We start from the raw sequence: 13,450 nt of genomic DNA, 5'->3' as shown, positions 1-13,450 counted from the left end.
TTCCTCTAGTGATATGTCCTGTTATACGTTGGGAAGGAGTGCCCTGCACTGCCCCGTATCCTCGCTGTCATTCCCCATCGCTGCCACTAGAGGGCGATAGAGCATTTTACTGCCAACAATAACTCGGCGTCGCACTCTGCACCAGGGCTGCCCCCACGGGCCGGGTATCTGCCCCCACGGGCCGGGTATCTGCCCCCACGGGCCGGGTATCTGCCCCCACGGGCCGGTGACTGTGACGGGATCGGGAGCTCTGCAGAACCTTTCCCACACATTGTGCTCCCATCAGGCTATCACAGATCCCTCTGACACAGAGAGCTCCCCCCCGGGGGGGGTAATTAAACTGTTAAGGCGCTCCCAGCCTTATGGCCATTAACCATTTCATCGCCTCAAACAGTCGTCAGTCTCGCCTTAGATTCAGGAGCCACGCGTCTGTATCACCCTCTACCACTTCTGCTGGGAGGCTGTTCCATTTTTATGTTCCACTCTCTCAGTAAAGTAACATCTCCGACCCCTAGTGTTAGATTCTGGTCATAGCTCTAACTTTTATCCTCCCCCTAACTATTTAAATGTCTCTCCCATATCCTCTCTCCCTCCTCTCCCAATCCCACATCCCCTCCCTCCTCTCCCCATCCCACATCCCCTCCCTCCTCTCCCCATCCCACATCCCCTCCCTCCTCTCCCCATCCCACATCCCCTCCCTCCTCTCCCCATCCCACATCCCCTCCCTCCTCTCCCCATCCCACATCCCCTCCCTCCTCTCCCCATCCCACATCCCCTCCCTCCTCTCCCCATCCCACATCCCCTTTCTCTCTCTCACCCACTCCCTGTCCTCTCCCTTTTCTCCCTCTCTCTTCCCCGTCATCCCCTCTCTTCCTCTCTCTCCCCCCCTCTTCCCCCTCTCTCCGCATTCTCCTAACATTAAACTGCAGCCGCCGCGCTCTCCCCCATTCTCCTAACATTAAACTGCAGCTGCCGCGCTCTCCCCCATTCCTCTAACATTAAACTGCAGCCGCCGCGCTCTCCCCCATTCTTCTAACATTAAACTGCAGCCGCGGCGCTCTCCCCCATTCTTCTAACATTAAACTGCAGCCGCTGCGCTCTCCCCCATTCTTCTAACATTAAACTGCAGCCGCGGCCCTCTCCCCCATTCTTCTAACATTAAACCGCAGCCGCGGCGCTCTCCCCCATTCTTCTAACATTAAACCGCAGCCGCGGCGCTCTCCCCCAATCTTCTAACATTAAACTGCAGCCGCGGCCCTCACCCCCATTCTTCTAACATTAAACTGCAGCCGCGGCGCTCTCCCCCATTCTTCTAACATTAAAACGCAGCCGCGGCGCTCTCCCCCATTCTTCTAACATTAAACTGCAGCCGCCGCGCTCTCCCCCATTCTACTAACCTTAAACTGCAGCCGCCGTGCTCTCCCCCATTCTCCTAACATTAAACTGCAGCCGCCGCGCTCTCCCCCATTCTTCTAACATTAAACTGCAGCCGCCGCGCTCTCCCCCATTCTCCTAACATTAAACTGCAGCCGCCGCGCTCTCCTCCATTCTACTAACATTAAACTGCAGCCACCGCGCTCTCCCCCATTCTTCTAATATTAAACTGCAGCCGCCACGCTCTCCCCAATTCCTCTAACATTAAACAGCATCCGCCGAGCTCCCCCCATTCTTCTAACATTAAACTGCAGCCGCCGTGCTCTCCCCCATTCTTCTAACATTAAACTGCAGCCGCCGCGCTCTCACCCATTCTCCTAACATTAAACTGCAGCCGCCGCGCTCTCCCTCATTCTTCTAACATTAAACTGCAGCCGCCGCGCTCTCCCCCATTCTTCTAACATTAAACTGCAGCCACCGCGCTCTCACCCATTCTTCTAACACTAAACTGCAGCCGCCGCATTCTCCCCCATTCTACTAACATTAAACTGCAGCCGCCGCGCTCCCCCCATTCTTCTAACATTAAACTGCAGCCGCCGCGCTCTCACCCATTCTCCTAACATTAAACTGCAGCCGCCGCGCTCTCCCCCATTCTTCTAACATTAAACTGCAGCCGCCGCGCTCTCCCCCATTCTTCTAACATTAAACTGCAGCCACCGCGCTCTCCCCCATTCTTCTAACATTAAACTGCAGCCGCCGCATTCTCCCCCATTCTACTAACATTAAACTGCAGCCGCCGCGCTCTCCCCCATTCTTCTAACATTAAACTGCAGCCGCCGCGCTCTCCCCATTCTTCTAACATTAAACTGCAGCCACTGCGCTCTCCCCCATTCTCCTAACATTAAACTGCAGCCGCCGCATTCTCCCCCATTCTTCTAACATTAAACTGCAGCCGCCGCGATCTCCCCCATTCCTCTAACATTAAACTGCAGCCACCGCGCACTCCCCCATTCTCCTAACATTAAACTGCAGCCGCCGCATTCTCCCCCATTCTAATAACGTTAAACTGCAGCCGCCACGCTCTCACCCATTCTTCTAACATTAAACTGCAGCCGCCGCATTCTCCCCCATTCTAATAACGTTAAACTGCAGCCGCCACGCTCTCACCCATTCTTCTAACATTAAACTGCAGGCGCCACGCTCTCCCCCATTCTTCTAACATTAAACTGCAGCCGCCGCGCTCTCCCCCATTCTTCTAACATTAAACTGCAGCCGCCACGTTCTCCCCCATTCTCCTAACATTAAACTGAACTTGCCGGGCTCTTCCCCATTCTACTAACATTAAACTGCAGCCGCCACGCTCTCCCCCATTCCTCTAACATTAAACTACAGCCGTCGCGCTCTCCCCCATTCCTCTAACATTAAACTGCAGCCGCCGCGCTCCCCCCATTCTTCTAACATTAAACTGCAGCCGCCCCGCTCTCCCCAATTCCTCTAACATTAAACTGCAGCCGCCGCATTCTCCCCCATTCTACTAACGTTAAACTGCAGCCGCCGCGCTCCCCCCATTCTTCTAACATTAAACTGCAGCCGCCGCACTCCCCCCCATTCTTCTAACATTAAACTGCAGCCGCTGCACTCTCCCCAATTCCTCTAACATTAAACTGCAGCCGTCGCATTCTCCCCCATTCTACTAACGTTAAACTGCAGCCGCCCCGCTCTCCCCAATTCCTCTAACATTAAACTGCAGCCGCTGGGCTCTTCCCCATTCTTCTAACATTAAACTGCAGCCGCCGCGCTCTCCCCCATTCTACTAACATTAAACTGCAGCCGCCGCGCTCCCCCCATTCTTCTAACATTAAACTGCAGCCGCCGCGCTATCCCCCATTCTACTAACATTAAACTGCAGCCACCGCACTCTCCCCCATTCCTCTAACATTAAACTGCAGCCACCGCGCTCTCACCCATTCGCCTAACATTAAACTGCAGCCGCCGCATTCTCCCCCATTCTACTAACATTAAACTGCAGCCGCCACGCTCTCCCCCATTCTTCTACCATTAAACCGCAGCCGCCGCGCTCTCCCCCATTCCTCTAACATTAAACTGCAGCCGCCGCGCTCTCCCCCATTCTTCTAACATTAAACTGCAGCCGTCGCGCTCTCCCCCATTCTTCTAACATTAAACTACACCCGCCGCACTCTCCCCCATTCTCCTAACATTAAACTGCAGCCGCCGCGCTCTCTCCCATTCTTCTAACATTAAACTGCAGCTGCCGCGCTCTCCCCCATTCTTCTAACATTAAACTGCACCCGCCGCGCTCCCCCCCATTCTTCTAACATTAAACTGCAGCCGCCGCGCTATCCCCCATTCTTCTAACATTAAACTGCAGCCGCCACGCTCTCCCCCATTCTTCTACCATTAAACTGCAGCCGCCACGCTCTCCCCCATTCTTCTAACATTAAACTGCAGCCGCCGCGCTCTCCCCCATTCCTCTAACATTAAACTGCAGCCGCCGCGCTCTCCCCCATTCTTCTAACATTAAACTGCACCCGCCGCGCTCTCCCCCATTCTCCTAACATTAAACTGCAGCCGCCGCGCTCTCCTCCATTCTTCTAACATTAAACTGCAGCCACCGCGCTCTCCCCATAAAGGTACAGGGAAGGAGTTAAGGTGCGTTGGCTGCGCTTTACGATACCACACCGCGTGTTCATCTCCGCGCTCACGTGTTCTTCTCACACGCCTGACTCTAAAATAAAGCGCGGCGTCCGAAGGATGATAACCTTCACCGCAGAGGACTGCCAACAGCCCTGACTCCAGGGACACGGCCTTCAAGGAGTCGATTGGAGGGTTTATTTTAAGAAGGAATAAAAAAAAAAAAAAAAAAAGATGCATCGGCTCGTTACTTAGGAAAAAGGCTATTATTAGACTGTGTCTGCCGGATGACTGGCCCTCGGCGGCCCATTTGCCTGTAATGACTCGGACCTTAATCAGCCGTTGGACTCGTCTTAGATTCCAGGAGCCGTATGTCTATCCCATGTTTAATCCCCTCACTGTATCACCCTCTACCACCTCTGCGGGGAGGCTGGTCCACTCATCTACTACCCTCTCAGTAATTTAAAACTTCCATATTAATTGGCCTACGAAGACTGCTTCGGATGCGACAGTCGTACCTATCAGAGAGACAGCCGCTCCGAGGACAGTGAGATGGCTGCAGGGAGAGAGACGGGCCCTCCACGGGGTCACCGCTTCCTGAATCATGTAGAGACCGGATAACAGCCGGACAGGAAGTGATCAGCCGGACAGGAAGTGATAAGCCACATCCCGACATATAACACCGGCACAGACCCGGGACACCAGAGAGTACACGAGTTACCCCAGCACCAGTAACAAGAGTAATACCCCCGGGGCAATTATTACAAGCAACGGCATAATACAAAGAGCTGCTTGCCCACCTGTCCTGTCCTTAGCCCCCACTGCTTGCTAATGCCCTCACCCCATCCTTAGCATTTCTTGCTTGCCCAATGCCACTGTCTTCAGCCTCCGCTGCTTGCCTCCCCGCACTGTCCTCAGCCTCCGCTGCTTGCACCCCTACACTGTCCTCAGCCTCCGCTGCTTGCACCCCTGCACTGTCCTCAGCCTCCGCTGCTTGCACCCCTGCACTGTCCTCAGCCTCCGCTGCTTGCACCCCTGCACTGTCCTCAGCCTCCGCTGCTTGCACCCCTGCACTGTCCTCAGCCTCCGCTGCTTGCACCCCTGCACTGTCCTCAGCCTCCGCTGCTTGCACCCCTGCACTGTCCTCAGCCTCCGCTGCTTGCACCCCTGCACTGTCCTCAGCCTCCGCTGCTTGCACCCCTGCACTGTCCTCAGCCTCCGCTGCTTGCACCCCTGCACTGTCCTCAGCCTCCGCTGCTTGCACCCCTGCACTGTCCTCAGCCTCCGCTGCTTGCACCCCTGCACTGTCCTCAGCCTCCGCTGCTTGCACCCCTGCACTGTCCTCAGCCTCCGCTGCTTGCACCCCTGCACTGTCCTCAGCCTCCGCTGCTTGCACCCCTGCACTGTCCTCAGCCTCCGCTGCTTGCCGCCCCCTGCACTGTCCTCAGCCTCCGCTGCTTGCCGCCCCCTGCACTGTCCTCAGCCTCCGCTGCTTGCCGCCCCCTGCACTGTCCTCAGCCTCCGCTGCTTGCCGCCCCCTGCACTGTCCTCAGCCTCCGCTGCTTGCCGCCCCCTGCACTGTCCTCAGCCTCCGCTGCTTCCCGCCCCCTGCACTGTCCTCAGCCTCCGCTGCTTCCCGCCCCCTGCACTGTCCTCAGCCTCCGCTGCTTGCCACCCCCTGCACTGTCCTCAGCCTCCGCTGCTTGCCCCCCTGCACTGTCCTCAGCCACCGCTGCTTGCCCCACTGCACTATCCTTAGCCTTAAATGCTTACCCTATGCCCCCTGCCCTGTCCTTAACCTCAGCCGCTTGCCCCCTGTGCTGTCCTCAGCGTGCCCCCTGCCCGGGCTGTACCCTCTGGTGCTTGCCTTTTCTGTCCATACATTCCACTGCATGCCGCCTGCCCTGTGGTTGCCTTCTGCCCCTGAATTCTGCCCCACGGGCACGTACGCCCAGAGAGGTCCATGTCTTTAGCTGTCTGAACCCAGGAAGACCCCCTCTGGATGCCTGTAATGCCCCCTTCTATACCCCAGATTGACCCCTGGCAACCAGTAATACCCCCCTCCATCAGCCAGTGGCGCGGTTACCTGGGCCCAGGCTCCTCCAGCTTCTGCTTCTTGGGCTGGGGCTCCTCTGCTGCTGCCACCTTCATGCTTCACGGCTGTGGGGGGTCTCTGCCGGGCGACTGCACCTCGCTACCTTACACACGCTGCCTGCTGCCCCTCCTCCTCCGGCAACTGCCCTGCCCTCCAGGACTGCCCCCTCAAACTGCCCTCCTCCCCTCTCACCTCATCGCCCTAGGCCTCTCCTGGCCGTGGTCGCCTAGCAACCGGGGTCCTCGCCCACTCTAACACAGTAGTCCCGGATAGTGCCTGACGGGCGGCTGGCCTAAACCTGAACCCCCATGACCTGTGCAAATATTTATTGCTTTATATAGCGCCACCACATTCCCTAGCGCAGTGCCCTACCAAAGCAGTCAAAGCGCCAAGAACTTCATTAAAATGACATCGTCTCACAGTCAATCACAGAAGGTCATGACATTTTTCTCCCTGAAAAACACTTTTTAATAGACTTTTTTAAACAGTCATCGGACCAGGCAGCCACCGCTGTACAAATGACACGGCAATCAGTCAGCGGGTGTCCTAGTTGTTTGAAGGCGAATGCCAGGGCTACCTAAATGGGTCCTCGGCGCCATCTTGGTTGTGGCGGAGTAGGCTTTGATGATGTGTACAGCTACCTGGCCGCCCCAGTGACTTCCTGGTCCTTACTTTGGCTCTTCCCGGTAATTTATTCGCTGCTCCGGGCTGCGGGAGGCTGCCGGTACCGGGTAAATACCAGGACTTTAAGTGCCAGGGGCTGCAGGTCTGGTATTGCGTTGAAATCTACGTGTATGGCAGCCATGTGTCTCTGCATTACGTTATGGGCTTGTTAGAAATGATGTAATATAGAAATATTTGGCGTATATCCTGTCATTAAACTTTGTACCGGATACATGGATTAGAACCCAAACGTATCTAAAATAATTGATCCCGGCGGGGAGGAAAAAGAAGCTTCATGTCGGCTGTGGCTAAAAGCGATGTAATTCGTAGCCACGTATAAAAAAATATATATATTAAAAAAATGATTTTGTGTTTTTCACGTGATGTCGCCGACGCTCTGTCTGCGGCGGTGTCTGGGGTAAAGATGGCCGTCACGTAGGGGTCCCACCCCGTGTCCCTAAGGCAGGGGAATTCCCCCCAACGGCCACTAGTCACGATCAGGAGTGTAGCCTGGTTTCGTATACCCCTCTCTGGGGCAGTTGATCGAGACAGGGGTAATTATCCCACCTGTCGCTTCCGAATGTAACTCCAAAAGAGAATTAAGACCCCTGTCGGCCCTTCGGAGCAGGACCCACATCCCGCTACGTGGCACGGCGGCAACCCACCTAATCGGTCTCGACTTAGATTCAGGAGCCGTACGTCTATCCCGTGTGTTTAATACCCTCACCTTATTACCCTCTACCGCTTCTGCTGGGAGGCTGTCCCGCTTATCACCTTCTCAGTAAAGTATTTAAAAAAAAAAAAAAAAAAACATATCCTATATACACTTATTACCCGCTAATTTATTAAATTCCTAGCTGTATTAAGTTGGAGATCTCAAAAATGCTCAATTATTTTTTTTCCTTCACTTAATTATTCTGAATTATTATTATTATTAGTGTTTTTTATTTTAATTGAAAAATATATATCATTTTTTTGTATTTTTTTTTAATGATAGTTTAAAAAAAATAAAATAAAAAAATTAATAATTTAAAAATAAAATAAAAATGAATTTTTTATTTATTTTTAAATATTGTTTGGGTTTTTTTTTTCCAGTCTTTCTCGGCAAAACCCAGAGAAGGTTATCCTCCCTCGCGCATGTGGTGTCCCCTCTCACCTCGGGTCTAATCGTTCTAGGTGAGTAATTGGGGGTAATAATTACGCCGAGCCGCTAATAAGGACGAGCCGTGTTCTTGTATCAAGGTTCACGTGGTGGAAGATAAGATCCGAGGAGTGGCGTGAGGAGTCCCAGGGTCACGCGTTAGGGTATGACCCGGCGCCCGTTCCGTGTATCTTATCCCGTGGGATGATTACGCGTCGATCGGATGTCAGGGGCCGGCTGAATTATTCTAAGATCCTGGAAAGGAAGGATCCGTTGAAATGATTAAAAAGTTTTTTAGTGTTTTATATTTTTATTAACTTACTTTTTATTTGCTGGGGGGCTTTTTTTATTATTTTTTTTTTTTTAATATTTTTTATGCATATTTGACATCTGAGAAAGGGACCTCTGAGTTCCAAAAAATACCGCCTTCCAAAAATATCAAACATTACAGAGAGAATTATTTTTTTATTCTATATATATATATTTATATAAATAATATAAGAAAATATATATTAAAGGAGTGGACCATTAAAGAGACATGTTTTGGGGTTATTTCTTTAAAAAAAAAACAAGGCGGGAATGAGAACCGGTTTTCTAAAGACTAAAAAAAAAAACTAGTAATTCAAAACACAGGAGGCAGTCTTTGATAGTTGCCCCAAAAATGGGTGAATTCAAATTGAAAGTATTGCCAAACCTCAGCTTTTTATTATTATTATTATTATTAAAAAAGGACGTGGTCACATGGCTTTTGTCCAGCGGAATGTCAGCGCGTAGATTTATCTTTTGACAGTTGGGTGGTATGGTCTATAACTTACTCTTCTGGAACGTTGTTGCGGATGTTACTTGTTGAAGGGTTTGAAGGAACGTTCTATGGTTCTAGATTAATGATGATGGTCTGCTCCTTGTATCTGCCGCTTGCAGAAATGATTCACAGCCTCTTCCTGGTCAACGGCTCTGGAGACATCTTCCTGGAGAAGCACTGGAAGAGCGTGGTGAGCCGCTCGGTCTGCGACTATTTCTTCGAAGCCCAGGAGAAGGCGGCCGACGTTGAAAATGTCCCCCCGGTCATCCAAACCCCCCACCACTACCTCATCAGCATCTACAGGGAGAAGATGTTCTTCGTGTCGGTGATACAGTCCGAGGTGACCCCGCTCTTCGTCATAGAGTTCCTGCACCGAGTGGCCGACACCTTCCAGGTGAGCGTCTCCTAAAGCGCCCCAGACATTCATGGTGGCAAACAGAACGTTAGGGCGGTTTCCGGAGGGGGTCACGGGTGTTTCTAGGGTCCTGCTGGTCCATGCTTGAAGGCCCATTCCCACCACACCAGCACGCCGACATCCATGCGCGTTGGCTGGCTTGCCGACCCTTAATCTTGGGGTTTAATTATTTCTCCGAGGACTACTTCGGCGAGTGCTCGGAAACCTGTCTGAAAGATAACGTGGTGGTCGTGTACGAGCTGTTGGAGGAGATGCTGGACAACGGGTTCCCCCTGGCCACCGAGTCCAACATCCTTAAGGAACTGATTAAACCACCGACCGTCCTGAGATCCGTGGTCAACTCCCTCACAGGTAACCAAAAGCCGTCTTAGCGCCTCAGGAGATGGGCACGATAATTCCTCCCCGTTATGTGGGCTCTCGCGCCTGATTGGTTCAGGCAGCTTTTGTAAGGGTGGGCGGAGGAGGAGAAGGGAGAGAACGTCAGGACGGGAAAATGAAGTCCTTTCCCCTATTATCCCCACGCGTAGACAGTCATCTTTGATCTGGCACTCAAAGGGTGCGTTTGCCTAGCAACAGACTGGGAAAGGTTAAAGGTCAATAACGTGCGAGTTCCACGTGGCTCCAGTTCCTCGTCCCTGAACTGGTTTTACAACCAGTCGGAGGCTTTACTTATCAAGTACCCCGACTGCCGAAGGTGGCGGACGTCATCGCGGGCCACCGTGTTTTAGCTGGGGCAATGTTTAAATCCCGTCTACCGCTTCTGCTGGGAAGCCGTTCCGCTTATCCACCACCGCCTCATTACTTACCGTTTTCTCCCCATTTCCCCCTGCATTTCTCCCCAAGGGAGCAGCAACATGGGGGACACCCTGCCCACCGGACAACTCTCCAACATCCCCTGGAGGAGAGCGGGGGTTAAATACACCAACAATGAAGCCTACTTTGATGTCATCGAGGAAGTTGATGCGATTATAGATAAGTCTGGTGAGTGAGGCTGGCAGGCGGTTCCAGGTGCGTCAGGGACACGAGACACCCGTTCACCCCCGAGACTGGGGTAAAAACCCTGAGAATCTGCCCCTTCACCGCGAGACTGGGGTAAAAACCCTGAGAATCTGCCCCTTCACCCCGAGACTGGGGTAAAAACCCTGAGAACCTGCCCCTTCACCCCGAGACTGGGGTAAAAACCCTGAGAACCTGCCCCTTCACCCCAAAACTGGGGTAAAAACCCTGAGAACCTGCCCCTTCACCCCGAGACTGGGGTAAAAACCCTGAGAACCTGCCCCTTCTCCCTCAAAACTGGGGTAAAAACCCTGAGAACCTGCCCCTTCACCCCGAGACTGGGGTAAAAACCCTGAGAATCTGCCTCTTCACCCCGAGACTGGGGTAAAAACCCTGAGAATCTGCCTCTTCACCCCGAGACTGGGGTAAAAACCCTGAGAATCTGCCCATTCACCCCGAGACTGGGGTAAAAACCCTGAGAATCTGCCCCTTCACCCCGAGACTGGGATAAAAACCCTGAGAACCTGCCCATTCACCCCGAGACTGGGGTAAAAACCCTGAGAACCTGCCCCTTCACCCCGAGACTGGGGTAAAAACCCTGAGAATCTGCCCGTTCACCCTGAGACTGGGGTAAAAGCCCTGAAAATCTGCCCATTCACCCTGAGACTGGGGTAAAAACCCTGAGAATCTGCCCCGTTCACCCCGAGACTGGGGTAAAATCCCTGAAAATCTGCCCGTTCACCCCGAGACTGGGGTAAAATCTGCCCCCACAGCCAGTGACTTGGAGCGGCGGCTTATTGTTTATAATGAACCGGGGTCCCTCTTCCTGTTTCCTCGGCAGGTTCCACGGTGTTTGCGGAAATACAGGGGGTGGTGGACGCGTGCGTCAAGCTGAGCGGGATGCCGGACCTCTCTCTCTCCTTCATGGTAACCCCAAACTGGGGGGGGGCGGGGGGGCTCCCAGTGGACTCCAGTCTCTTTCTGCTAACGGGATGATTGGTTCATTCAAGAAACTGCTTGGACATCGCAGTGTTTTGTGATGGCATCGGATAATCTTTGGGTGTGGAGATGGCGCAATGGGGGACCAGTCCAGCAGTGCAAAGGATAGGGTTAAATTATTCCTCTGGTCCAGCACTGTCCATAGGGGCCAAAAAAAAAAAGTTTTTTTGCTTTATTAGCCTAAGCCGTAGCTGGTTTCTTCCTCCGCAGAACCCCCGGCTCCTGGATGATGTCAGCTTCCACCCCTGCGTCCGATACAAGCGATGGGAGTCGGAGCGGGTCCTGTCTTTTATACCCCCCGATGGCAACTTCCGCCTCATGTCCTACCGCGTCAGCTCGCAGAAGTAAGCGCGTCCTTCCGGTGGGGGGGGGGCTGGTGTTATTAGGCTTTTAGGGTCTGTAATGAGACCGAGACAGAGATGACTCCAATAGCTTCTGAGAACATGTGACTTGGGATTGCTTGGTGCTAGAGCAGTATGGACTGGGTTGCAGTTGAAGGATGTCAGGCTCTAGGGATTCCCATGAGCACCTCTGCATCAGCGCTGCGCACGGACAGCTCTGTTTAGCGACCGTCTCGCATTGCCTGTGCCCGGTCGCCCCCTCTCGGTCGCCCGCTTGTGCCCGGTCGCCCCCTCTCGGTCGCCCGCTTGTGCCCCGCTCCTCAGCCAGCTCCTTTTCCCTCCTTACAGCTTGGTAGCAATCCCGGTCTACGTGAAACACAACATCAGTTTCCAGGAAAACAGCTCGTCGGGCCGGTTCGACGTAACCGTCGGCCCCAAACAGAACATGGGCAAGACGGTGGAGGGGATCGTCATGACTGTACACATGCCCAGAGCCGTGCTGAACATGAGCCTCACGCCAACCCAAGGGACGTACACCTTCGATCCTGTCACAAAGGTACGTCGCTGCCAGCGCAGACCGGACCCCTCTGACACCGCGGGCTTTTGCAATTCCGACATTGTTTTGGGGTTTTTTGTCTATTCAGGTGCTGAATTGGGACATCGGGAAGATAAGCGGGCCAAAGCTTCCCAACCTGAAAGGGATGGTGTCCCTGCAATCCGGAGCCCCCAAACCCGAGGACAACCCCAGCGTGAACATCAACTTTAAGATCCAGCAGTTTGCGATATCAGGTAACCTCGCCCCTTCCCAGCCGCTTTACCCTTTTTTTTTTTTTTTTTACCCTCCTCCATTCGAAGAGGTCTTTCCGTCGCCCCGCGCGACCACCGGGACCTTCTGTTACCATCTGCGCGAGATTCCGAGCTGCGTTCCTTGGCAGTGAGATCTCTGCTGATTGGTTTGGGGAGGACCGACGACGATCCGGGAGGCGCATGCTTTTCGAGGGCTCCCGACAACCTATGGGTCTTAAGGCCCGTTCTAGGCGCTCTGTGTAGCAACCTCATGGTCTTCGCTGGCGGGTCAGGCGGGTGAATTTTTGTTTTTCTCATTGGCTTCGTTGTTATTACACTAGGGGGGAGGAGGGGCAAGTTATTGCTATGTTACCATGACAACTCTTCCCCTAAAACCAAATACTTTAAAATGCTGAAAACTGATATCGTATGCGGGGAACCCAACCGCTCCCTTCTTCACTACATCATGCTGTATAGCCGGTCCGTGACTGGCTGAGAGTCTTGGCTGTGGGTTGGGGGAATGACTTGCAGGGTGCGCTGCACATTTACCAGCCAATCAGGAGAAAGGAAGATGTAGACGCCTCAACTGGACTCCCCACCAGGAGTTGTCCATCTGGCAATGATTGGCATTGTGTGGGGATACCTGTAACGAGCCCTGTACCACCGCTTCCTCTGCAGGTCTTAAGGTGAACCGGCTGGACATGTACGGGGAAAAATACAAACCGTTCAAGGGTGTGAAGTACATCACCAAGGCCGGCAAGTTCCAGGTGCGGACATAACACGCCGCCCGGGGGGGGGGGATACACAAAACCGAATGCGGCCTTCAGTCCCAACCACAGAGCCTGGGGCTATGCTTTCCTGACCCGGCAGGGAAACGGCCTCTACGGAGCTGGTATGTGGCAGGAACCTTGTAGCGAATACAGAGTGACCCCTGGAGTCGAGGGAACTGACGTCTTCGTACATAAAATAAATTGCTGTTATTACACATGGCTGTAATACTCACCTGTTCCCACTAGAGGGCAGCACACGCACAGCGACGCTGGGAAGCTGCAGCCGTCCACCCCGCGCCCTCTCATGTTTAAAGTATTTCAATTGTAATATTTCTAGGGTTTCATCCAAATATTCCCGTGTCGTTATTAAAATAAACCTCCGATCCGGTTCACTGAACCGCCCCGCTAACCCGCTG

At 53.3% G+C, this 13,450-nt stretch overlaps 2 protein-coding genes across 2 annotated transcripts in view; one reads left to right on the top strand and one right to left on the bottom strand.

The window, feature by feature from the left end:
• Positions 1 to 6,271, bottom strand: part of ADK (adenosine kinase) — a 28,862-nt gene extending 22,591 nt beyond the window's left edge. The window contains exon 1 of the mRNA XM_053451007.1: positions 6,113 to 6,271. Coding sequence (XP_053306982.1) covers positions 6,113 to 6,177 — 65 coding nt within the window. The 5' untranslated portion in view covers positions 6,178 to 6,271. The remainder of the gene's footprint in view (positions 1 to 6,112) is intronic.
• Positions 6,272 to 7,914: 1,643 nt separating this feature from the next.
• Positions 7,915 to 13,443, top strand: AP3M1 (adaptor related protein complex 3 subunit mu 1). Its single transcript, XM_053451005.1, has 9 exons — positions 7,915 to 7,945; positions 8,847 to 9,121; positions 9,322 to 9,493; positions 9,986 to 10,123; positions 10,980 to 11,065; positions 11,348 to 11,481; positions 11,827 to 12,034; positions 12,123 to 12,267; positions 12,943 to 13,443. The coding sequence occupies exons 2-9, from the start codon at positions 8,849 to 8,851 to the stop codon at positions 13,041 to 13,043; spliced, it is 1,257 nt and encodes a 418-aa protein (XP_053306980.1). The 5' UTR covers positions 7,915 to 7,945; positions 8,847 to 8,848; the 3' UTR covers positions 13,044 to 13,443.
• Positions 13,444 to 13,450: the final 7 nt, after the last annotated feature.

This window comes from Spea bombifrons, chromosome 11, assembly GCF_027358695.1.
Source record: "Spea bombifrons isolate aSpeBom1 chromosome 11, aSpeBom1.2.pri, whole genome shotgun sequence".
NCBI lineage: Eukaryota > Metazoa > Chordata > Amphibia > Anura > Pelobatidae > Spea > Spea bombifrons.
Note: the sequence above shows the minus strand (reverse complement) of the source record. Positions and strands in the feature narration are given on the sequence as shown.

What these genes read in the sequence shown, in the direction of transcription:
- AP3M1 (XM_053451005.1), top strand. Translation starts at nt 8,849, where the DNA reads ATGATTCACAGCCTCTTCCTGGTCAACGGCTCTGGAGACATCTTCCTG. An exon ending in TGCGATTATAGATAAGTCTG is followed by an intron (nt 10,124 to 10,979) that starts GTGAGTGAGGCT and finishes TTTCCTCGGCAG; the next exon opens with GTTCCACGGTGTTTGCGGAA. An exon ending in CCAGCAGTTTGCGATATCAG is followed by an intron (nt 12,268 to 12,942) that starts GTAACCTCGCCC and finishes CTTCCTCTGCAG; the next exon opens with GTCTTAAGGTGAACCGGCTG.